Source organism: Halichoerus grypus, chromosome X, assembly GCF_964656455.1.
Source record: "Halichoerus grypus chromosome X, mHalGry1.hap1.1, whole genome shotgun sequence".
In the NCBI taxonomy this organism is placed as follows: domain Eukaryota; kingdom Metazoa; phylum Chordata; class Mammalia; order Carnivora; family Phocidae; genus Halichoerus; species Halichoerus grypus.
In genome coordinates, this window is record NC_135727.1 from 47,117,623 (window position 1) to 47,140,587 (window position 22,965).

Genomic DNA, 22,965 nt, shown 5'->3' on the forward strand with positions numbered 1-22,965 from the left:
AGGACTTCATCATGTTATACCTGGATTATCATGTTAGTCTCCTAACTAGTTTTCCCAACAGTAGTCTCTCTCCTTATTCATATTGCTTGGCATTACTAAACACAACTTCTTGTAATTCCGCTTTCAACAGGTTCTGCCCAAAAATTATCAGTGATTTCCTGCCTACTGGATAGAGGATAAAATTCAAATTGCCTAGCATCACCTTCAAAGACCTCTACAATTTTTCCTCATCCAACTTTTTCAGCCTTACCTTCCACCACTCCCTGACACAACTGTAATTAAGTCAGTCTGATCTATTTAAGGTCTCTGGAAACAAAATTTACACAGCTCATAACTTTGCATGAAATGTTCCTGTCATATGAAATATTATTTCCTTTTATCAAATCTCAAATCCTATTCCACCTTCAAGGCCTAGCTTGATGCCCAAATTATTTATGATCCTTTTTTTAATCACTGGTTTACAGTGCTCTCTTCCTTCCTGGAAATATCACAATTATTATCCTCACATTATCATATACTGTCTTTGATAATTTAACTCCTGAGTTGTTTATTTAACTTTACATGCTTTCCTTAATCCCCCAACTGGATTATAAATCCCTGGAATACAGAAACTCTCTGCTAAATTTTTTTTTTTTAAAGATTTTATTTATTTGACAGAGAGAGACACAGCGAGAGAGGGAACACAAGCAGGGGGGGCGGGAGAGGGAGAAGCAGGCTTCCCGCCAAGCAGGGAGCCCGATGCGGGGCTCGATCCCAGGACCCTGAGATCATGACCTGAGCCGAAGGCAGACGCTTAATTGACTGAGCCACCCAGGCGCCCCAATTTTTTTTTTTAAATACACTCCACACCCGGTGTGGAGCCCAATGTGGGGCTTGAACTCACAACCCTGAGTTCAAGAGTTAAGAGTTAAGACATTCGGGGCGCCTGGGTAGCTCAGTTGGTTAAGCGACTGCCTTCGGCTCAGGTCATGATCCTGGAGTCCCTGGATCGAGTCCCGCATCGGGCTCCCTGCTCGGCAGGGAGCCTGCTTCTCCCTCTGACCCTCCCCCCCTCTCATGTGCTCTCTCTCTCTCATTCTCTCTGTCTCAAATAAATAAATAAAATCTTTAAAAAAAAAAAAAAAAGAGTTAAGACATTTAACCAACTAAGCTACCCAGGCACCCCAAAACTTTGAGTCTTCTACAGTGCCTAGTACAACGTAACAAAGACAGTGAAAACATCAATTTTTAAAAATGAAATCAATGAATGAATTCCCTTTCCAAAGGTAAGAGGAATTTGGTTTAGATGAATGATTCACAGGGACTATGAACTACTGATGGTCCTTGAAAGTCTTCCGGGTGGACAGTAGATTGACTTCTTAGAGTTATTAATGTTTTCAATGGGAATAATTATGCTATTTAATCAAAATCAGTCCACTGGCATCTCATCAAAAGCAATCCTCTCTTTCTCATTAGTTCTGATGAGGTTTTTGCAGTGTTAATCAAAAAAATGTAGAATAAGTGACCCATAGGACCCTGCTGAAGTGGTTTTAAAGGGAAAAGATAGCAATCACTGCTTTAAATTAGCAGAGACTCCAATGTGGAGTCAATTCTATCTATAACATTTTTATTTCCTTAAAAGAAGATATAAATCAAATATGGTAGAAATGTTGTATTTGTTAATATGAAAGACAAGTGCAAGGGTGTTTGTTATGTTATGCTTTCTACTTTTCTATACGTTTGATGTATTTTAAAATAAGGAAAAACGCATTGTGTAGCTCTTTGAAGCACACCTGGTGCATCAACATACAAGAGAGCGTACCATTTGATTGATGCATGACATTGTCCAATTTTTACTTACCAGTGCGTCATCTTGCAATGAAGCAAAAAAGAAGCCATAGAGCAAGTTAATTTGATCCTTGTGATCAATGAAGTCAAACATTGCAACCAGCCAACGATAAAAAAGTACCTATTGCAAGACAAAATGCTTATCTTTAGAGAAATATAACTGGCACAGGAGAGAGCTTAATTCCCCACTCAGGGCTGTTTTAGAAGCTTCTAGCACAAAGTAGGATAATAGATTTTATTTCTCAGTAAAAATTTCTGCTTGAGCAAAGTCCCTGCATCAAGCTATATTGTTCCAAAACTACAGGCTTTGCACAAAAGGCCACTGCTATTACTCCGTAAGTGGCTCTTCCTTGCCAGCCCTTAAGTGGTTCTGAAGGACTTATCATCAAACTGTTTAAAAAGATTACCTTGGTGCTACCAGAACACTTGCCAACACAAAGCCAGGAGACTGCCTTAACCACAGAATCTTCTGGTATTAGAGTTGTTGGAATCATACACTTCAATATCCGAGTGTTTACAGCACTCCCTAGAAAGCAGACAAACTCCAAATTAAACTACATTTTAGAATCCTGATTGTTCCTTTACTATTATTCACTCTTAGTCCTAAAAATTTCACTTTATACTGAAGGCAATAAAAAAGTAATATTTGATATATCCCTTATCATCATTACAAAACATAGTTTCAAACAAAAATGTAACTTTAAGTTCTAATATAACTATAAAGCAAATTCTCTGGCTCTGTATTTCTATTTAAAAAGGAAGGATGCCTACAGGGTTTCTTTTTGGGGTGATGAAAATATTTGGGAATTAGAGAATGGTGATGGTTGTACAACTCTGTGAATATGCTAAAAAAAAAAATCCTGAACTGCATGCTTCAAGAGTGAATTTGGGGCATCTGGGTGGCTCAGTCGATTAAGCGTTTGCCTTCACCTCAGGTCATGAGCCCAGGGTCCTAGGATCGAGCCCCATGTTGGGCTCCCTGCTCAGTGGGGAGCCTGCTTCTTCCTCTCCCTCTGCCCCTCCCCCTCCTGCTCATACTCTCTCTTGCTCGCTCTCTCTCAAATAAGTACAATCTTCAAAAATAAATAAATAAAAATAAAAGAGTGAATTCTATGGTATGTGAATATACTTCAAAAAAGTCTTAGGAAAATTTCAGAGATTTTTTTTTAAAGATTTATTTACTTATTTGAGAGAGAGAGAGCGAGCACCTGAGCAGGGCAGGGGCAGAGGGAGAGGGAGAAAAATCCTCAAGCTGACTCCCTGCTGAGCACAGAGCCTGACAGGGGGCTCAATTCCAAGATCCTGAGATCATGACCTAAGCCAAAACCAAGAGTTGGACGCTTAACAGACTGAGCCACCCAGGCACCCCAAGATTATTTTTTATTTTGTTATTATTTTTTAATAGCACAACAGATTCTGACTTATTTAAAACTATTGACAGACATCTTGCATGAGCTGCTTCATTTAAGAATAAATAAATTAAATAAATATATTTGTGTTCTCCATCCCTCCCAAAAAGTGGGGAGGATAGCAGAATGGAATAGCTGTTCTTGGAATTAGCTAGCAGTAATATTCTATACTGGTCCAATCTTTCCATCATACGCTCTGGGCTCCCATGGTATTCTCCCATCTGGTAATATAAGTGATGTTGCAAATACCTTTGCATATACCCTATATCAATTTCTGCTTATTAAGGCTTCAAGAATTAAATGTATATCTCATCAATTTTGGGGGTATGTAAACATTGTTTCACTTGCATTATAATGTGGTGATCACAACCACTCACTGAAAAAACACTGTTCTTAACTTCTCATGCAAATAGAATTCTCAAAAACATCTTGGATCCATGTGTCTTTAACCACTGTTTTACATGCATTACAGTGTGCTGATCACATCCATTCACTATAATCATACTGTTCTCAACTTCTGCAAGTAGCATTCTTAGAAACATCTTATATGTGTCTTTAAACACTGTTTTATATGTATTATAGCATGATGATCACATCCATTCAGAAATATCACTGATCTTAACTTTGCCTGCAAGTAGCATTCTCAGAAACATCTTATGGACATCTTTTTTTTTTTTCCTGAGGGTGAAGACCTCTCTTTATTTTTTTATTTTTAAAATAAAAAGTGTGTAGGGATGCCTGTGTGGCTCAGTAGGATAAGCGTTTGCCTTCGGCTCAGGTCATAAACCTAGGACTGCCTGCTGCTCCCCCTGCTTGTGCATGCTCGTGCTCTCTCTGACCATAAATAAAATCCTAAAAAAAAAAAAAAAAAGGTGTGTATATTTCAGATGTATATGATGATATGATATTCAAATACATAGTGGAAATGATTACTACAGCCACGCTAATTTACATATTATCTCATGTTGTTATCATTTTTTGTGTGTGGTGAGGGCACCTGAAATCTACTCTTACCGAATTTCTAGTATTCAATATTATTACCTATAATCATCATGCTGTATATTAGATCTCTGAATTTATTCATGCTACATAAATTCTCAATTTCTACCCCATCATTCTGTGGAGAAGGAAGCAGTGAGGGCAGGTGATGAATCATAAGAATAAAAATTTCTGTATTCCACTATGGTTTCTTGTTTTCATTTTCTTTTCTCCCCCACTCCCATCCCCTAACCCTTCTAAAGTTTAAAACAGTCCGACCCTAACACTTCACACATGTCCCAAATTCAAAGGGTCAATTCAGTACAGGCTCAATACTTACTTCCCAGCAACTTTTTAATTTCTAAAGTGTCTGAAGTCCTTTTATACTTAATTATGACACTGCAAGCACACCTGCCCCTGAATATGAATTTCAACTTAGCAAAAGAGCTACAGGTAAAGATACAGTAGTGATGGAGGGTATCACAGAAATAACTAAAAGGAGACAAACAATTAAGGAGGCCATATTTGACATCACCAATTCCAGCTTAAGGGAAAAATGAAAAGTTAGAATAGAAAGCCAGAGATTGTGTTTAAAATTGTTACATACAAGTTTCCAAGGCTGAGGCATGCATTTGCCACAAGACCTGGCAAACATCATGAAAACCTTTTAACCATTAATTTCTGAGATATCAAAAAAGAGAAATTCCAAAATAGAAAACACCTGTACATCCCATACATGTTTTAAGAGGAGAAGGGAGAGAGAGAGAATTCTCAATAGACACTCATCAGTTAAACATGGGTTCCTGGAAAGATATTAGAACCAAACAATATGGAACCACTTAAAAGAAGAAGAGCCAATTTTATCAGGTCAAATTTCGCTTCGTAGGAAAACACAGAGAACTAATCAAGTAAAAGTAGAGAACTAAAATACCTGAGAGTCATATTTTGAATTTGGCTAGTAATGTGTTGTTGCTTTAAAACAACACCCCTGCAAAACATGATGCTAGGGCATACACAAAGGAATCCAATATGCAAGGGCCAGGAAATAGTATATAAAGCATCCAGTTTTGATAGATGTCTTAGTATTTCAAAAAAAAAAAAAAAAACCAGTAGAAAACCCAGTAGTAGTATGGTACAGTATAAACACTACAAGGGGAGTTAGGAGATCTGAGTTCCCCAGTTCTAGCTCTGACATTAAATAAGTTTCTTTAACCACTCTGCGTCTCAGTTTCCTCGCCTTTAAAATGAGGATGTTCAAGGCCTAAAATACCTTCTGAGTCTGAATTTGGGTGAGAGTAGGTTAAAAGATTCTTCTCAAGCAAAAAGAATACTGGCCAAAAAAAAGAATACTGGCCAGGTGTTCCTTCCTTCTAAGAACCTCTCCCCCTCCATTTGAAATGCACTTAGAACAGGAAAGGAAGCATTATCACAAAAGAGAAAGCCTCTTGACTGTCATACACACTGGAATGGAGACAGTTTCAAAAGGAATTTGCCATAGGTAAGTGAACCTAAAAGCAATGAAGTAGACTAAATGATCTCTTAAGCTGCCTTATCTATGTTTCTTAAGAGAAATACTAAAAATGACTCCCATGTATTTGGTGACAAGAGCCTATACATTCTATTTGTAAAGACATGTATGTAATAACTAACCATTCTCAGCATATGTACATAGAAACTTTTGGTTCATAAGGTAGCTTAAACATAAGAAAGGCCCATTTTATCATCTTACCAGATTGGTTTTATGAAGAATTTGGTACAAATAAAGAACTGCAACTGATTCCAATAAGCAATCTATTTCAAAGTCTGGAAGGCAAAACTAATAGCAAACTGATGACAAATGTATCCCCTCAACATACCAAATTTGCCACTGAGTGCCACATTTAAGAGAATGTCAATTCCTTCTGGAGCTAACCCATTCTTCCAAGCCACATTTTCCACAGTTTTCAAGTGTTTTTCCAAGATTTTATCTTTACTCTGTGAAGTTTCAATAGGACCTGGAAAAAGGAACAATATTAAATAGTGGGACCTTTAAAATTCTCTCAGTCCTCAACCCCAACAGTTACAACTTGGGATACTTGAAAGAAATAGCGTTTTTTTTTTTTTTTTAAAGTAGGCTCCACGCCCACCATGGAGCTTGTACTCACAATCCTGAGATCAAGACCTGTGCTGAGATCGAGAGCCAGATGCTTAACCAACTGAGCCCAGGTGCTCCTAAACAAATAGCTCTATGTTAAAAATGTCTTCCCCCAAACCTTTCAAAGCCTTTAAAATTCTAGAATATTTAACAGCAATAGAGCAACAGCACCTTCAGTGAGGAAAACTGAATCATGCCCTGGCATCTCTGCTCTAAACTAACTAAAAGCACTGAACTTAGACTATAAGCAGATTCAATACTAGGATAGTAGTTCCCAAACTCTTCTGCAAATCGGAATCACCCAGAGGAGCCTTTTAAAAATCCTGATGCCCAGACTGCATTCCATGCCAATACAATCAGAATGTCTTAGAGTGGATGCCAGGCATCAGGTTTTTTAAAGATTCACAGATAACCCCAATGTGTAACAGCTTGGAAACCACCCTGCCAAGAATTTTCTTTGTTGTTGTATCCCTAGTACCCAGCATAGTGATATTAGGAAGCGCTCAATAAATGCCTATCAAATAAACAAAAGCATGAATGAGCAAAAATATGCTTTCCTTTAAAAATCCATAAGAAAAAGTCTAAGACATTTTTACAGAAATAGAACTTTCGTAAGGAAAATTATCTGTCTTACCTTTCTCAAAGTATCTCACTGCTATTTGCAGAGCATCTTCTCCTTGATCATCAGCATGTCCATAATCGTCTGCTGTATTGTTTTGTCCATGTTTCAAGCTGCGCTTTGAGTCATTCAGGTCCTCTTTTTCTTCCCCGGCCAGGAGATTAGTCTCATAAGTATCACTAACTTGTGAAGTCCTCTTTTGAGCCTGAGAGTCCTTCACTCTCTTTTGAGATGACATTATTACACATATTCTATACAGAAACAAGTGTCCAGTTACCATTAAACAAACCATCCCTTTTTACTCCACAAAGACAGGAACCATATCTGCTTTGTATTCCCAACATTTAGTACACAATACCTAGCATACAAACAGTACACACACACACACACAAACCCTGACAATGATTCAGGCAACAAAAAGGTTAACTTTCACAGAAGCCCTTGACTTAAACAGGAATAGGGAGAAACAACTCTCCAGGGTAACATTTACCAGTTGAACTGGACTTCTTGTGGAAAAAAAACTGAGTACGAGCAACATAGCAAGTTCTCTTAAAATGGCTCTATCACATAATCAAATCCAAAACTAATCCATCTCCTACATTCAGTCTTACTTTTTCCACTATTTTTCTCCACCCCCCCCACCTTGATTTTGCTTTTAATCTTTTATGCTCTCCACTTCCTGAGTGCTAAGTTAAAGCGGCATGGTTCAAAAGTCAAACTGGTGACCAAACTAAGGATTCTCACAACAGAATTGTTCCCTATTAAGTAATTCATTTATTCAGTAAATAATTGTTGAACATCATCTATATGCAAAGCACAGTTGTACTTACTAGGGATAAAATAAAACAGCCAAGGTCTCTGCTCTCGTGAAACTTATGGGGGTAGGGTGGGAAGGAGTGTGAGAGAGGGGAGCGATACCATCTGATTTAAGACCGTTTTAGCTGCAGTGTGGAGAACAGAATGTGAGGGGTCAAGGAGTGAAAACAGACGAATTTTTAAAAAAGCCTTCGAGTCCAGAAGAAATATAACTGTAGTCTGAACTAGGCCTAAGATAGCAGGGGAAGAGGTAGAAAATGACTGATATGTTTTGGAGATAGACTGGGCAAGGCCGTGATAAAAGAACTGGATGCAGGGAAAAGGAAAGAGAGGAACCCAGAAAGACTTTTAAGTTTTGGCTTCAAATGGGAAAAACTAAGGAAATCGTTGGAATGACCGTTACTTGACCCCACCTCCCTAAGAACATATGAGGCCAGAGCAGGAAAGCGATATGTCTATCTAACCCACTGGGAGGTTCCGAGTTCTGGTAGTTTCCTAGGGTCCTAAAAAAGCAGCGCGGGAGAGCAGATTCTAACCCCATCCAGTTGAACCGTCCCATTGCTTCTCAGGAAGCCAGCCCCTCACAGACTGCCACGGCAGAGAGCGAACTCGGCCACGACTACCGACCCACTGGACAGATTCCTGAGCTGGGGAAAAACCCGACCCCAGCCACACCTTGCAGGAGAATCCTGCTCAGAAATCAGGAGATTCCCTCCGCTCTGAGAGCCCCCATTTTGCCCGGTCTTAAAAGTAAAAGTACCTCACCTAACACACTCCTCAGTCGGAAAGCCTCCGGAATCCCAACGCCGCCTCCCGGATTCAAAAGGACGGGCCCCGCCCCGCGCATGCGCTTCTGCAGAGACCCAGGCTGCAGTAGGCAGAGCAGCGCGCTTTGCTGAAGCCTGATTGGTTGGGTTGCACCTCAACGGCGCGAGGAGGCACGCGCGCCGACGCTGACGCAGACCCAATCCCGAGAACCACTTGCCCCGCCCGCCCGCCCCGGGTAGGGGACCCGCGCCTTGTGGGCCGTTGCTGCTGGAGCTAGCTGATTGGCTGCCGTTCCCACTGTCCTGATAATGTTCGCATTCGTCATTTTGCGTAAAACTCGACAATTAGTGTCCTGATTCCTGAATTTAACAAGAGTAATTATAGTGATAATTTTGCCCAGATTGACCCGCAAGTGTCGGGACTTTGAATCTATAGGGAAAATATGAACCTTGCTGGACAAGAGACTTAGGTTATTGAGTCTATGACTTCTGAAGCTGTCGCTTTTCCCAGGCGAAGCTCTGGGGTGGGAGGAAAGGACGGCTGGATCTGCCCTCCTTTTACCGAGGGTGGGCATTCATATCTTCCAGGGTTTGCCAAAAACCTGGGTCCTAAGCTAGATGTGGCACCTTGCACGTAACCCGCCAGGCAACACGTACAGATTTCTAACTTTGGTGAGTCTTAAAGAAACTGGCTGAAACAGCAGCAAGGGTTTAGTTTGAGACCTGAGCCTAGTCCCTAGTTTAATCTCTTACTAGAGTAGGAATTAAAGAGGAAAGGTAAATTAAATGGCTCTCACTGTGTTTTTGAGGCCAAAACATATCCACAAACTGGGCAAAACTGTAGGAGGGAACTGCAATCTTAGGGAGAAATGAAGAATCAAAGATTAAGTTGATATATTTGGGAAAGACTACACCAGAAATTACTATTTACCACATCTTATATGATTTTCAGAGTACTTTCACGAACTCTTGTTTAATCATGCATGAGAATTGAGTGATATTTTATCTAGTACATAAACTGCTCTTATCTAGGAAAACTGAAAGTTTCTCGAGTCATTTTTCATACTCTTAATGATTTCATAGACTCAACTGTGAATTGGAATGGATTTTAAACCTTCAATCCCCTTCTCTTTTGTAGATGATGAAACTGGGGCTCTGAGTGGTGAAATAACTTGCCTAACATGACAAGTCTGTGGCACTGGAACGTGTGCCACTTTATGGATACACATAGTGAGAGAGCACTGGTTCTCCTTTGTTTCATACACCTGCAATTTTCTCTGAACTCATTCTTCCACCTTCCCTTGGCATCACCTAGTGAAGCAGAACTTCCCAAACCTGAAAATTGTATTGATCCTAATTCTCTGGCTTTCTGTCTTATGTGCTGATGTTACCGAAGTGTGGTAACCCCGTTAGTATACTAAGTGATTATATCGTTCCTTTTCTTTCTTCTCCCTCATCCAGAATCAAAAATTAAAGAGCCAGAATTGCTTCATATGACCCTTTCGTCCCAGATTTTCATTATCTGTCCAGACAGTTTCCTCCAAATTTCAAAAATTTTTATTTTGAAAGAATGAGAGAAATAAGACAGAGGTATCAATTAACAAGAACAATGACACTGAAGAAAATACAATAATTTGTACTCCCCCCCACACACAATGCCCCCACCCCTCTCCCCATCCCTGGCACAATAATATTAAAACCATCAAAGCACATCTCACAAGGAGAAACAGCAGTATGGAATGAAGAAAGCAAAGTTTCATACTGCTCAATCCAACCAATCCATATCAAATGTCCTTCCCCCTGCTGAACTCCAGCCACCATAATGATAAAGAGGTGTAGAGGAGACAACCAAAGGAGTAACTTGGATCTCTGCTTACACTAGCAAAGTTCAGTGAAGAGTCAATAGGAGTAATGAATCTGTCTGGCAGGGAAACCCTGGATACAGCTCCTCTGTCAAGTCTCAGATGATTGAAGAGAACAGCTAGAGTTTGAGATTCACAGACTTCTAACGGGACTAATCCCTGCTCCCTCAACCCAACAGTAGAGCAGCTGCCGAATCCTGGTTGGGATTCTCTGCTGAGAATAGTAGGAAGTGAGGCAGCTTTTGGCTTAAGAACCCCCCCCCCAAAAAAAAAGAGATGTCTGGTAACAAGTTTACTGCTTCAATTTCAAACTGTGAGCAAAGGAGCTTAGTAGGTTGGTTTGGGGCAAAGGCAAGGTAAAATTCCAATTTTATCACTTGAAGAATTAGATTATGTGTTGACTGCATATATCCCTTATTTTAATTAAACTCAATATGGAGTATTTAAAATTTCAACAACTGTTACAGTGGAGGCTAATCAGTATAACTCAATGTCTCAAATTGAAGGAACTTTCTTCTAAAGTGGTAAATTTAAGTTTTCAACTTAATTTCCCTCATCCCACAGGAATACATCACTTGATTTATACCAGAAGTAAGTAGGATTCTCTTTAGAGGAGGTTTATTTTATTCTGCCCTCACTAGAATCAGTCTATAAAGGGAAGGATACCTCCGCAGGATTAGTTCAAGATCAGAGCCTTCTCCTCGCACCTGCGTGCGTGCACACACACACACACACACACACAAACACACACACACGGACAGTAAATACATTTTCCCACACATAATCTTATAGTCACATGCTTGCTGGAGTCCATCTCACAAATACACTTCAACAGTTAGCCGTATACATGTACATGCAGCAAGATGTGAGAGTTGCCCCAAAGTGATTAAAGGTGGTGCACATATGTCTATGTGGGGAGGTCATTTTAGGGTATAGGTGTACACAAGCCAATAGGACCATTAACTTGCAGATTATATTTTTTCCCTTTCCTTCAAGATAAATAAATCAAATGAAAAACACACTGACATCTTCCTGGGTGTCATGGAGGCAACTGCCTGGAAGGTTCACTTTTTGCACTTCTGCTTTCCTATGACAACTTCATTTTGCCCTGAGGGGCCTTCTCATATAAAGAGGGCTGCTCCTCCGCGTTCCCGGCATTCCCTGCTTGCCCTGGTGGTGGCAAGGGCTTCTTCTCAGAAGACCGGTCTTCAGGCTTGCGGGCAATCAGCAGGCGGCAGGTGAGCAGGATTCCAAACACCAGAGCATGGGCGTAGCGTTTGAGAGGATCACCGACTAGTTGATGGAAGAAGAGCACAGCCAACACCAGCAAGAGTAGGAAGAAGTTGGCCACATCTTTGGGACGCCCAGGCACAAGGGTCATGACAATGCCACAGGCCACCTCAAGAGCACCAATGCTTTTGCGGAGGAGAATGGAATTGATCCCCATTTTCTTCAGCAGAGGGAGGGCTCGGACATAGCTCTTGTAAGCACGTTTCTAGAGTGAAATACCACAAGGAATGCCACATTAACCATGATTTTAAAATTAGAATGAAGAACACACAAGCAAGGGCCTCCTTCCCCACCATTCCCTTTCCATGTCCCCACCAGGTCCCATTTTTTTTTTTTTTTTTTTTACTGCGGCCCCTAAATAAAAGCCTTGTAATTAAGATAAGAAAAAAACAAGCAATCTTCTGAGGTCCCTGTGATTTAAACCTTAGTAACAGCAGGGTGCCTGGTGGCTCAGTTTGTTGAGGGTCTGACACGTGATTTCAGCTCAGGTCATGCATGACTGTGGGGCTGGGCTCTGCGTTCAGCATGGAGTCTGCTTGTCCCTCTCCCTCTGCTCCCCCCCCCCACTTGCGCTCTCTTTCTCTCTCTAAAATAAATAGATAAAATCTTTAAAAATAAATAAGACTTAGTAACAGCACCAAAGAGAATTTGGCTTTATAGTTAAAAATTATTTTCTGATTATAAATCATAAACAACACTAAAAGCATTTATAAGAAAATTTATTGGGCCCATGAAGTCTGGTACAGATTAGCCACAACCACATTTTCTAGTGCCTGCCTCGTCCAAACCCAGATGTGTACAAATACCAACAAAAATGAAACAAGGCAAGGCACAGTATGATAAAGCCTCACTAATTCGGACTTCCTTAATTTGGAATCTGTGATAATTCAGAAAAAAGCTGAGCAGGAGTTTATATTTGTGGAATCTGCAAAAATTAAAAGTGAGTACTAAGTAAATAGAAAAATAAAAATGTGTGCAAATGTTAGCCCCTTATATATCTTTAAAATATAGTAAGATAAAAATCATTCTCATGGTCAATGAGATAAAGTCCCAGGCCTTTACAAGACACTACTTTGATTAGCCTGGTGCAAGTTCACTAATTTTAATTCAACAAATATGTATTGAACACCTACTATGGATTATGCAATGGAGATAAAAAGGTAAATAAGACAGGGTCAAGAAGCTCTTGATCCAGTGGGGGGAAACAGATACACAAAACACCAGTATAAAGCAACATGGTTAGTGACACATAATAGACGTCTGTACAAGGTCTAATTGTAGCCCAAAGGGAGACATCATAGAACAGAGGAGGGAGTCACTGGATATATTACAAAGTAATAAGATTATATTGACCTTAGGGTAATAGATAATCATATTTTTCACTGTATTCAGATTGGCCTGTAGTAAATCGATGAGATTTTATCAAGTGTCTTATTATGTCGGCCCACTGCTTTGTTTTCAGTAAGTACCCATTAATTCATTCAATATTTATTAAGTGCTTCCTTGCGCTAGGCACTGTACTAGGTACTTTGGGTACAGATGTCAATCATTCAAAGGTCCTGCCTTCCTGAAGCTTGAGTTTATATGAAGAAAAGTTATGGGTGCTGAACAAAATTATGCAGCAGATACAGTGGAGCCACACCAGAGTGGTCAAGTTTCCCTAGATGGAAATGGAGAAAAGCTAGAGTGGAATATTAAAGGAAGACCAGGTGTTTGCAAGATCAATAAGGGAAGGGCATTGCAGGCAGAGGAAACTGGATAAGCAAAGGCCCTGAAGCACAAAACAGACTTGGGTGTTTCAAACACCACCCCAGTTCAGCATAGGTTGGGAGAGGGAGGGGTGACAGTGAGACATGAGACAGGGGAGATAGATATGAATCATGAATCATGAGAACTATATATGTCCTCTTATATATGTCTATATATGTGTCACTATGAGATCATGGGGAACTATATATGTTGTGTTGTGGAGGTGGATTTTATCCTATAAGCCAGGGGGAGCAACATAATTTGCTTTTGAGGAAGGTCCCTCTGGAAAAAGTGTGGAGGATGGATTGGGAGAGGTATGCCTGGAAGCAAGGAGACCAAGTAAGAGACCTAGAGTAATGACAGTAGGGATATAGGGAAGGGGAATGAGTCAAGGATACCTTTAATGCAAAATCAACAGAATTTAGTGTTATACTGGAAGTGGAACCTGAGGGTAAGGGATAAGTAAAGAAAGATTCTCTAGTCTCTGGCTTGGGTACCTGGGTAGAAGGGTGTTACCATTCTCCAGGTTTGGGCATGCACCTGAAAGAACAGGTTGGGGGTGGGGCAAAGGGTAAGAAGGAGTAAGGGACTCAATTTGGGTTTTTTAGTTGAAGTGTCTCTAAGACATCTAAGTGGAGATGTCTGGTAGGCAGCTCAGTAAGAGAGGTCTGGAATAAAGATATAGAATGGATAGTCATCAGTATCCCAGGTAGAATGTATATATACAGTGGGAAAAATTGTGTGACAGACATTTAAGAAATGGAAAGAGAAAGATAGTCCACAAAGTAGACAGAAGAGAGTGTGGTCAGAAAAGTAGGGGGAAAACCAAGAGAGACAGGGTCATGGGGCCCAAGGTTTTCAAGAAGAGAATAGTCAAAAGTTCCAGATGCGAGGCAAGTATCATAAGAATCAGGCAGAAAGCCAACTTGACCTCTTAGAAGCATCTGGCACTTAGAATAGTGTTCACACACTCTAAGTTTGGAACAAATGTGAAGTCATTTCTCTCACTTTTGGATAAGTGAATGCACCTTATTTCATGGATTAATTATCATGAGTGGCACAAGATAATCCTCTATGAGGACTGTTAAAAGACCAATGGTTTAGTGAAAAAAAAAAAAAAAACATGGGTTTTGATTCAAACAGACTTGGCTTTAAATCCCATCTCTGTCACTTTCTAGTTGGGTGTTCATAGGCAAATTATTTGACCTCTCTGAGCGTCATTTTCCTGAGCAGGGTTAAGACTAAAGTGAAATGAGCCAGGCTATTTGCCTTGAATGCAAAATTTAAGAGGGCACCAAAAACATTTCTTGATTAAGGTAGATAATATCATTAATGAGCAAAATATCAAAGCTTTTACATAATGCAAGATCCAGCTCTGCACTTATACAACCCTGCCTTATCTCTTCCCAATCCTGGCCCTGTCAGATCCTGTCTTTAAAATTTCACCTCACCCTAGTCCCTATCCTGTTCCTGAGCATGTAAAGGAAACACAGAGTGTTAGTCATTCTTCCTCCCTCTTCCCATTTTAGGTTAAATCAGGGACTTTCAGAGAAATTAGTAGAGACGTTGACTAGTCGGCAGAGTAAAACTCCGGGCTGAACTGAGCCAGACCCACATGGAGCAGAGCAGAGATGAGGGTTAGGGCACCTGGTGGTGGGGAAAAGTGTACCCGTTTCCTCTCACTATTAAACTAGATGCCACCTGCCCACTCTCTCCCCCTCTGCACTCTGGTAACAGTAACAGGGCAACATTAGGGAAAGAAATCTAGACACAAGAGGCTTCCTTAACACTCGTAAGTGAGGACTATTTCTAATTAACAGCACAAAGCTTCCCAAGAGGCAGTTCCTAAACCCTAAATGTAAGCTTTTGACATGATGAGCGCAGGAGGCAAGATGAGTTTCCCACAGTCAGTTCAGAGCCAAGACTTCCAGATGCTGGCTGAGTGGCTTCTGGAAACGCTCCTTTTTTGGCTAAGGCTAACCACCCATCATTCAAGAATAGATTCTTAACTATACTACAGTGGAATCTGTAGCCTGGGGCCAAATTCCACGTCTTTAAATCAAGTTCCTAGAACTTGGGTGATTTTTTTTCTTTACATTTGGTGTAACTTCATTTTACTTTTTCAGTTGTTTATCTAACTTCTTAAACTACAGCTGTGGCTCTTTTATGCAGCTGTTGCCTCTTTTTTTCCCTTTCCTTTCTCCAGAGGAAACTGCACATGGATAAGCCATCTCATCAAATCTTTAGTTCAAAGCTGAGTAGGTATAGATAGCATCTATTCTCCAGGACTCCAGACAGGGAATGTTAGAAATGGGACTAAGCTTGGATGGAGTCTTGACATTATAGGAAGCCCTTTATTCTTTCTCCTGTGGAGTAGGATGGAGACATCAGAAGAATCCTACTATTGCCAGCCGCATCAATGTTTGGTCTGGGCCACCTCAGTTCTAACAATAGAAGGTTCACATGTCTTGAATCTATAGTAACTAGAGCTCTAAAGACTTTAATTGTTCTGATAGTAAGAATAAAGAGAGTTGACTGAGTCACTCTCCCAAAAGGCTCTCACAATTCACTTTGTTGGGTCTGTTTCCCTTCCATTGCAATGACCCAGACCCTGTAACCTTAGTTTCTTTATAGGGCAGGGAAGCAGGGAAGAGGAGTGTTCAGTCAAATGTTTCAAATCCCTTTAATCGAAAGCAATCATCCAACAGTATCCTTGGGCTGAGATTCTTAAGCTAAATTTCAATTTTAGTTTTGCCCCTAAGTTGCTTGGAGAAAATTACTAAGCATTTTATTATCTGGGTTTCCCCTTTTTGTAAATTAAATGAACATTTTGGAGATTTAGTAAAAAAAAAACATAGCATCATGGCATCAAACAAGGGCCACACACACACACACACACATTTCATTATTAATGAACCATACAATAATGAGAAGTCCATGTGTTTGCAAGCAAGCCACAGTGATTATTTTAATGATAATAGTGGTGAATCAAACAGGTCCTTTCTTATGGTATGAGAAGATATGATTCAGACATGAGTCAAAAGCATATGGAGCCTTTCTTTAATCATACCTTTTTTCTTTTTGTCATTTACTCTTCACAACACCCAGGGTCCATGATCTCATATTAATGACATTTATTTGAAGAACTCAAAACTGTCTAATTACATTTATCTTCAATTACAATTAATAACTGATCCAAGTCAGCTAACAGGACAAAATGGGAACAGAGACCAAGTGGTTTGGTCCACTTCAGTATACTTATGCCAGTTGGGTAAAAGAAAAAAAAGGCTAATCTACTGTGAATTCCATTTATATAAAGTTCAAAAACAGGTAAAACTAACCTATATTGTTAGAAGTCAGAAAATAATAACTCTTGGGGAGGTAGTAACTGGAAGGGGCCATGAGGGGGGTTTCTGGGGAGCTGATGTTCTGTGTTCTCGATATGGGTGCTGGTTACACAGGAGTATTCTGAAAATTCCTTGAACTGTACATTTATGTTAGATGCACATTTCAGAATGTATGTCACACTTCACTAAAATTTACAGAGAGAAAAAAAAACTATGAAAGCGAAAGAGGGCACGGACAAAAATACATTTTGGCTAAAATTCTCAGCCTCATTGCTATCTTAGACCATAAAGGCTACATAACTTCTGCAAAGTTTACTGACTCCAGTATGATTTTCCTGCATTTTTGTAGGGGAAAAAGCCACATGTGAGTTATCGATTATTTCTTAAATGCAATAAAAAGCCATCACGTGTTTAATTGCCAAATATCCATGTGAATGATAAACACATTTTAAGCAATTCTACTTCCCACTGTCATATAGTACCTACCTACAGGGGAAGCTGGTAAACCTGGTCCTACTAACCAAACTGGATCCTTCCCAGATTGCATTTGAGGCCCAAAGGTAGCTCTGTAACAAGCATAGCTGTTGGCCATTGAGACCTTAAAGGCTCCAATGCCCCGGCATCAGCTCCAGTAGAGTTTAGCTTGGGATGGTTGGCTGTATGAACTAAGGCAAAGTCACTTCACAACTCAGAGGCAGTTTCCTCTCTGAGGGAATAAAAGTACTGTACCCCCTCAGAGAGCAGTCTAAGCATCAGTGAATCACTATCTTATCACCTAGCTGGAAAGCAATTAATGGCGGTGACTGGAAGCATAAAAAATTACCTAAGGACGTTAAATAAACTGCCCAAACGTATCTGGAGTGTTTCCCCAGGGTTGTACAAACTGGACAGCATTTAACTATAGATAAGCCAATCAACCAAATCAACAAAGCTTCTCTCTGAGGGGATGCGAAGAAGCAGAGACTTGCCCTGTTTTCCTTGGGGCCAAAATCCCTTGGCTTCATTGCGACAGGATTTTTGGGTATTTTCTCACCATTCTACATGTGGCCCCTTTTGATTACAGAACGGAACCACTGCTACAAAGAGCTGGATAGCAAATTTAGAGCAAGTCAACCTTTTGTATGTTCCCCATCACTGCACAGAAAACTGCTTAGCAGCATTTGTAAGTGCTGTCTCCCAATTTCAAGTGAATTAATGAAGGCATTTAGTCAAGGGAGTGATCAGTCATGTTGAATTCATGTGGGCTTTAGAGTACTCTATAATGACACTTGCTAAATCTGGAGGAGGTATGGGGCGACACACACCAAATGGGCAATTCAGAGTGACATCTGGAAGTTCTGCATGGAATCCACTGTGCATTAACCGGCAGCAAGTGTGGAGTTTTCAAAATTAGCTAATTGCATAAAGGTCTGTTCACCAGGGCACATGAAAATAGCATCTTGCTCTTCTAAATGCCTGATTTCTTTTTTTTTTTTTAAGATTTAATTTATTTATTTGACAGAGAGAGACACAGCAAGAGAGAGAACACAAGCAGGGGGAGTGGGAGAGGGAGAAGCAGGCTTCCCGTGGAGCAGGGAGCCCGATGCGGGGCTTGATCCCAGGACCCTGGGACCATGACCTGAGCCGAAGGCAGACGCTTAACGACTGAGCCACCCAGGCGCCCCTAAATGCCTGATTTCAATCCCTTAAACTGACCATTCAAATTAGTCAGGAAGCCACTGCATGATGTGGAATCAATTATCACCATCACTTCACCCAGAGCATTTCTTGAACATTTGCTATATGTAAACACTGTACCAGATGCTTCCATATATAATCTCAATTAATATTTACAACAACCTACTAAGGGAAGAATTATTATCCTCATTTTACAGATGAGGAAACTGAGGCAGTAGGAATGTCAGGACTCAAGCACAAACCTATACGACTGAAAGCCTGTGTTCTTTACATTAACCATTCCTGGCTTCTGCAGTACAGGAAAGAAGCTACTAGTCATTTGTCTGTTTGGTTTTTAGCAATGATTCTTTATGGAGGGGACAACACCTAAGCATAACACTAATGGTTTTAGAACAAGAAATAAAAAAGTGGCAGAAAAGAAAAAAACCAAAAATCTAAATTTGAAATTGGTTTCAAAGTAAAAATATGGATTGGTGTAGTTGAGCTGTTACGAAAAAGAAGCAAAAATATGCCAGATATTTTCAAGAATCAGTTGCAAGTTCTGACATCCAAAAAGGCAGTTGTAATCATTAATGACTCCTCTACTGAGAATATTCAGTCACGGGCTTGGTTTCTAATCTCTGCTCCCACAACAGCTTATCCTATGATACTGGATCAGTTTGATCCATCAGTAAAATAAGAATAACTAATAAAATGAATTTACCTCACTGATATGTTTTAAAGAGCAAATAATCTTTAAACAACAACACTTTGAGATCTTGTAAGAAAAGCTACTGCAGGCAATGCATGACTGTCAAAGCAGAGGAATTACTCCTAAATGGAAAACAGAAAATCCCAGATAATCAACCTAGCTGATCTAGAGTTGGGGTCCTAAGGGGCCATACCCCCTTCTAAGAGCAAGAAATGCCTCCTGAACTACATAATCAAGATCCAACCAGAGAACTCTGAAGGGTGGTGACCAGCCGAGACAATGCTCCAATGACTCATTCATTCACTCATCCATTCAACAAATATAAATTGAGCCCCTTCTTTGTACTAGAACTGAGTTTTTCCCATTTCCTATGGACTTAAGAATAAAGCTTGGCCAGCCCAGGACTGGTGCCGTGGGTCCTGTGCTGAATAGCCATCCCCAGCCTGGGGCCAATGTTCAATGCAGGAGGGGACCCTGGAAAAGGCAATCTGAAAATCCTCCTCAAGCTTCATACTACTGTGAAGTCTACCTCCCAGCTAGACATAGTTCTTCCATGCCCCCGAACACATAAGCACAGAATTGTGTGTACACACACATACACACACACGCGCGCGCACGCACAATAGTTCTATACTGCTGTATTAGCTTATACCTATTTAAATATGTTCCTTTGTGATATGAAATCTTGATATTGGTTTCTTCTGCTTTTCAGTAGACTGCAATAGACAGCTCCACTCCCTAGGAAGAAACCTACTATAAACCCATTTGTGGCTGGTCCTCCTTGTGAGCTCCTGCCAAGCTGGTAGGAAGATTCCCGGTGACTCCATCTTAGTTGGATTGCCTGCAGAGCCTAACATTGTATTTAGGGTGCAGCGTGGGGTGGGGGGCCTCTAAAACAGCTGAGGAGGGCCTGGGGGCCAGGGAGTATACTGAAGAAGGATACTATGTCCTAAGGAAAAGGAAAAGTCAAAAATACCTAAGGTGCACACACAAACATATTAATACATGTATATATGAAAAGTAAAGAAAAGCAATAGCATATTCATTTACTTGTAATCTAACACTAAACTACTACCACCAAGACAAAAATATAGTGGCATTTCACCTCCACACTGTCCGTCTGCCTTTGGTGGCTTCTGCTACCCCACCTCCCCTCCCCTCCCCAGTGCAGGCTGCCTTGGATACTCATTTTGACCTGATTTCAATTCCATCTGGTCAAACATGCTGGGAGGAGGGGAAGGGAGAAGGAGAAATACATTAGTATTTGCCACTGGGGCTAGACCTAGGCCCTTGAGTCCCAGCCACCCTCCCCCACCCCAGGGTGATCCTGTGGTGAGAGAGACATGGAAAGCACCAGCTCAAACCCTGAGACAGAAGCCAGGGCTGCCTGCAAACATTTTCTGAGCATCTACAATCTGCCAGTCTCCATCTATTTGCAGCTCACGTTGAGGGGCTCTGGAAGGCTCCGCAGTGGGCTCCAGGAGAGCGCTATTTATTCCTGCCAACATGTGGGGCTAGACCTCCTTGCCTCAGCCCTAACGGGGAGACCCTCTTGCCTCTTTTCTCTCCCCCTTCCTGTTCCTCCCCTAAGCTCCTTTCCTTCTTGACCTTGAGAGCCCAGTAATGGGTTCCCTCCCATTACAGGCAGTCAGGCAAAGGCAGTGAGAAGCAGGTTCTCTTCAGCTGGGGCGGGGAAATGAAGAGGCAAAGTGACAGGGGGAGAGACGAAAGACGAGAGACCGAAAGTGCTGGAAACATCCCCTGCCATCTCCTCACACTCCACAGCATAGGAACAAGTCCTCTTCACGCCCAACTGGGGAGAGCAGCCCAGCCCCCAGGTTGCAGAGGAAATGTTTTGGCCAGTCACCTTCGGTGATTCCAACTCTGCAGAGGGGAAAACCTGCAGAGGACCTGACCCCGGGCATCCACAGGAGGCAAGGTGGGAATTATGGACTATTTTGCAGGAAAAAGGAGGCAGACTTTGCAGGTTAGCCCACAAACAAAACAAAACAAAACAAAACAAAACACCCAGGTCTCCCTTGAGAGAAGGGGCAGAAGCAGGCGCTCAATGACCTTTATTTGGGCCAAGACTGCTTTGTCTCAAGGATACAGACACAGCAAGGCGGCTAGGGGATCAGCTCTCCGCCAGGGATGAGGAATACCTTTCCCGCCCCTAGGAATCGCTTGTTTTAGTAGCCCGTTCTCCTCCAGATCTTTCCCTCCTTCCCCTTTGTTCTTCCCTAAGATAAATAAACTCTCCAGCTTGCTAAACTCTTAGCTCCAAGGGAAGGAATCAGACTTGCAGACTGGTTGCCCGGACTTCGGGTGTGCTAGAAGGAGGGAAGGATTCCTGCCAGTGACAGGTGTTACGCAGGTCTCAGCCTTCTGGTTTACTTGGAGGTGGGGTGTACTCGCTGGGCGACCCCTCCCCCAACTGGCATCCAGTGGCTCCAAAACAGTTGCTCCCAGCATAGCCCACAAATGAAATCGCTCTTGTCCAGCTGCTCCTTCAGAGCCGCAAAGTTGTTGGGGAGAAGGTATGGTCCGGGGTGGGGGTAGGGGTTAAGGGGACCGGACCATGGACTGGGAAGGAAAGAAGGGGAGAGGTACTCACAATCCCTTGGGGGTGCGTCCCTCGTCACCCGTTTGCTTCACTTACCATCTCAGTGTAGGCATCCTTGCTGAGCCTGGGGGTCAACTTGATAGTTCCCATGAAAACAAAGAAGAGTCCCAGGGCCACTGAGAGGGCCACGACAGTTATGGTTCTGGGGGATGCCATGGGGTCACCGAGGCAGGTCCCAACTAATCCTTCCGCTGGGCGCACCCCGTCTGTCTAAGGCGCAGGCAGTTAGCACAGAGAGAGCTAGAGGGACGCTGCGGAGGCAGCAGGCAGCTAGAATGACAAAGGGAGGGAGAGGAGGGAGCTCGAGAGAAAAATTGAGAGATCGAGATTCAACCTCTCTCACTACAACAATCTCTGGGTCCTAATGCCCTACGCTTACTCCTGGCCAAAAGCATAGTCTGGAAGTTAAAGACCTAAACTGAGGTGGATACTTCACGTCTTAAAATGGGAGGAAAGTAGGTTATGCTTTGAGGTCAGTTCCTGGGCTGCCTCTGGAAGGAGGAATCAGGGGAGACCTCCTGCCCACCACTTCCCACCAGGCGCACTTTTCATCTCTATAGTCCTCTAGTTATTCACTCCCTTTTTGCAACCTCCCTCCTTCTCTCCCCTTTCCCTTTCCCTCAGTCGAAACAGCGGTCCTCAGTTTATTTGTTTCTGCAGTGGGTAACACTCAAGGATAAAACTGCAAAGTTGTCAGGCTCCGTTGCTCCTGAAGAAAGGTTTATTTTTCTCTGCCTGGAAAACCTTTAATGGCTCCCATTGTCCAGTCGTTAACGCCAGAGTTTTAGATTTGGCATTTTGACCTCTGCCTCTCTTTGGAAGTTTATCTTCCAATAGCTCCCATGCCTCCCCTCCTCTCCTATCTACTCAGGGCCCCATACAACCTGAGCTTTCCCACCTCCCCTACATTCCCTTTCCCTACTCCATCACTATTCCTTAACATTCAACCTTTTCTTCAATGTCATCTCCGCAAAGCCTTTCCTGATCCAGTCCTAGCTGGATATGGCTTCTCCCTCCTCTGATTTCCTGAAATAATAACCAATATCTGTTTACTGTTTACTTAGTGCTAGACAACCACCCTTTACTTGTATTAACTCATTAGCTTTACAGCAACACTGCAAGCTAGGTATGAGCTCCCACTTTATGGATGGACCATTGTTGAGGCACAGGGAAATA

The 22,965-nt window shown here is 41.7% G+C and overlaps 2 protein-coding genes across 3 annotated transcripts in view; both read right to left on the reverse strand.

Moving 5' to 3' along the window:
- Window positions 1-8,673, reverse strand: part of CENPI (centromere protein I) — a 64,256-nt gene extending 55,583 nt beyond the window's left edge. For both annotated transcript variants that reach the window (XM_078065375.1, XM_036081498.2), the window contains exons 1-5: window positions 8,549-8,673; window positions 6,983-7,218; window positions 6,071-6,208; window positions 2,235-2,353; window positions 1,841-1,948 (exon numbers count right to left, since the gene is read on the reverse strand). In XM_078065375.1, the coding sequence (XP_077921501.1) occupies window positions 1,841-1,948; window positions 2,235-2,353; window positions 6,071-6,208; window positions 6,983-7,205 (588 nt within the window). In that variant the 5' untranslated portion in view covers window positions 7,206-7,218; window positions 8,549-8,673. The remainder of the gene's footprint in view (window positions 1-1,840; window positions 1,949-2,234; window positions 2,354-6,070; window positions 6,209-6,982; window positions 7,219-8,548) is intronic.
- A 2,734-nt stretch (window positions 8,674-11,407) lies between these two features.
- Window positions 11,408-22,098, reverse strand: TMEM35A (transmembrane protein 35A). The gene is made up of 2 exons (XM_036080449.2): window positions 21,826-22,098; window positions 11,408-11,907 (listed from the first exon to the last, which is right to left on the reverse strand). Exons 1-2 carry the CDS (start codon window positions 21,943-21,945, stop codon window positions 11,500-11,502), a joined length of 528 nt encoding a protein of 175 aa, XP_035936342.1. The 5' UTR covers window positions 21,946-22,098; the 3' UTR covers window positions 11,408-11,499.
- Between the last annotated feature and the right edge of the window lie 867 nt (window positions 22,099-22,965).

Coding starts and splice junctions, on each gene's coding strand:
- TMEM35A (XM_036080449.2), bottom strand. CDS start 21,945: ATGGCATCCCCCAGAACCATAACTGTCGTGGCCCTCTCAGTGGCCCTG. Junction 11,908..21,825: donor AGGATGCCTACACTGAGATG/GTAAGTGAAGCA, acceptor ATTTCACTCTAG/AAACGTGCTTACAAGAGCTA.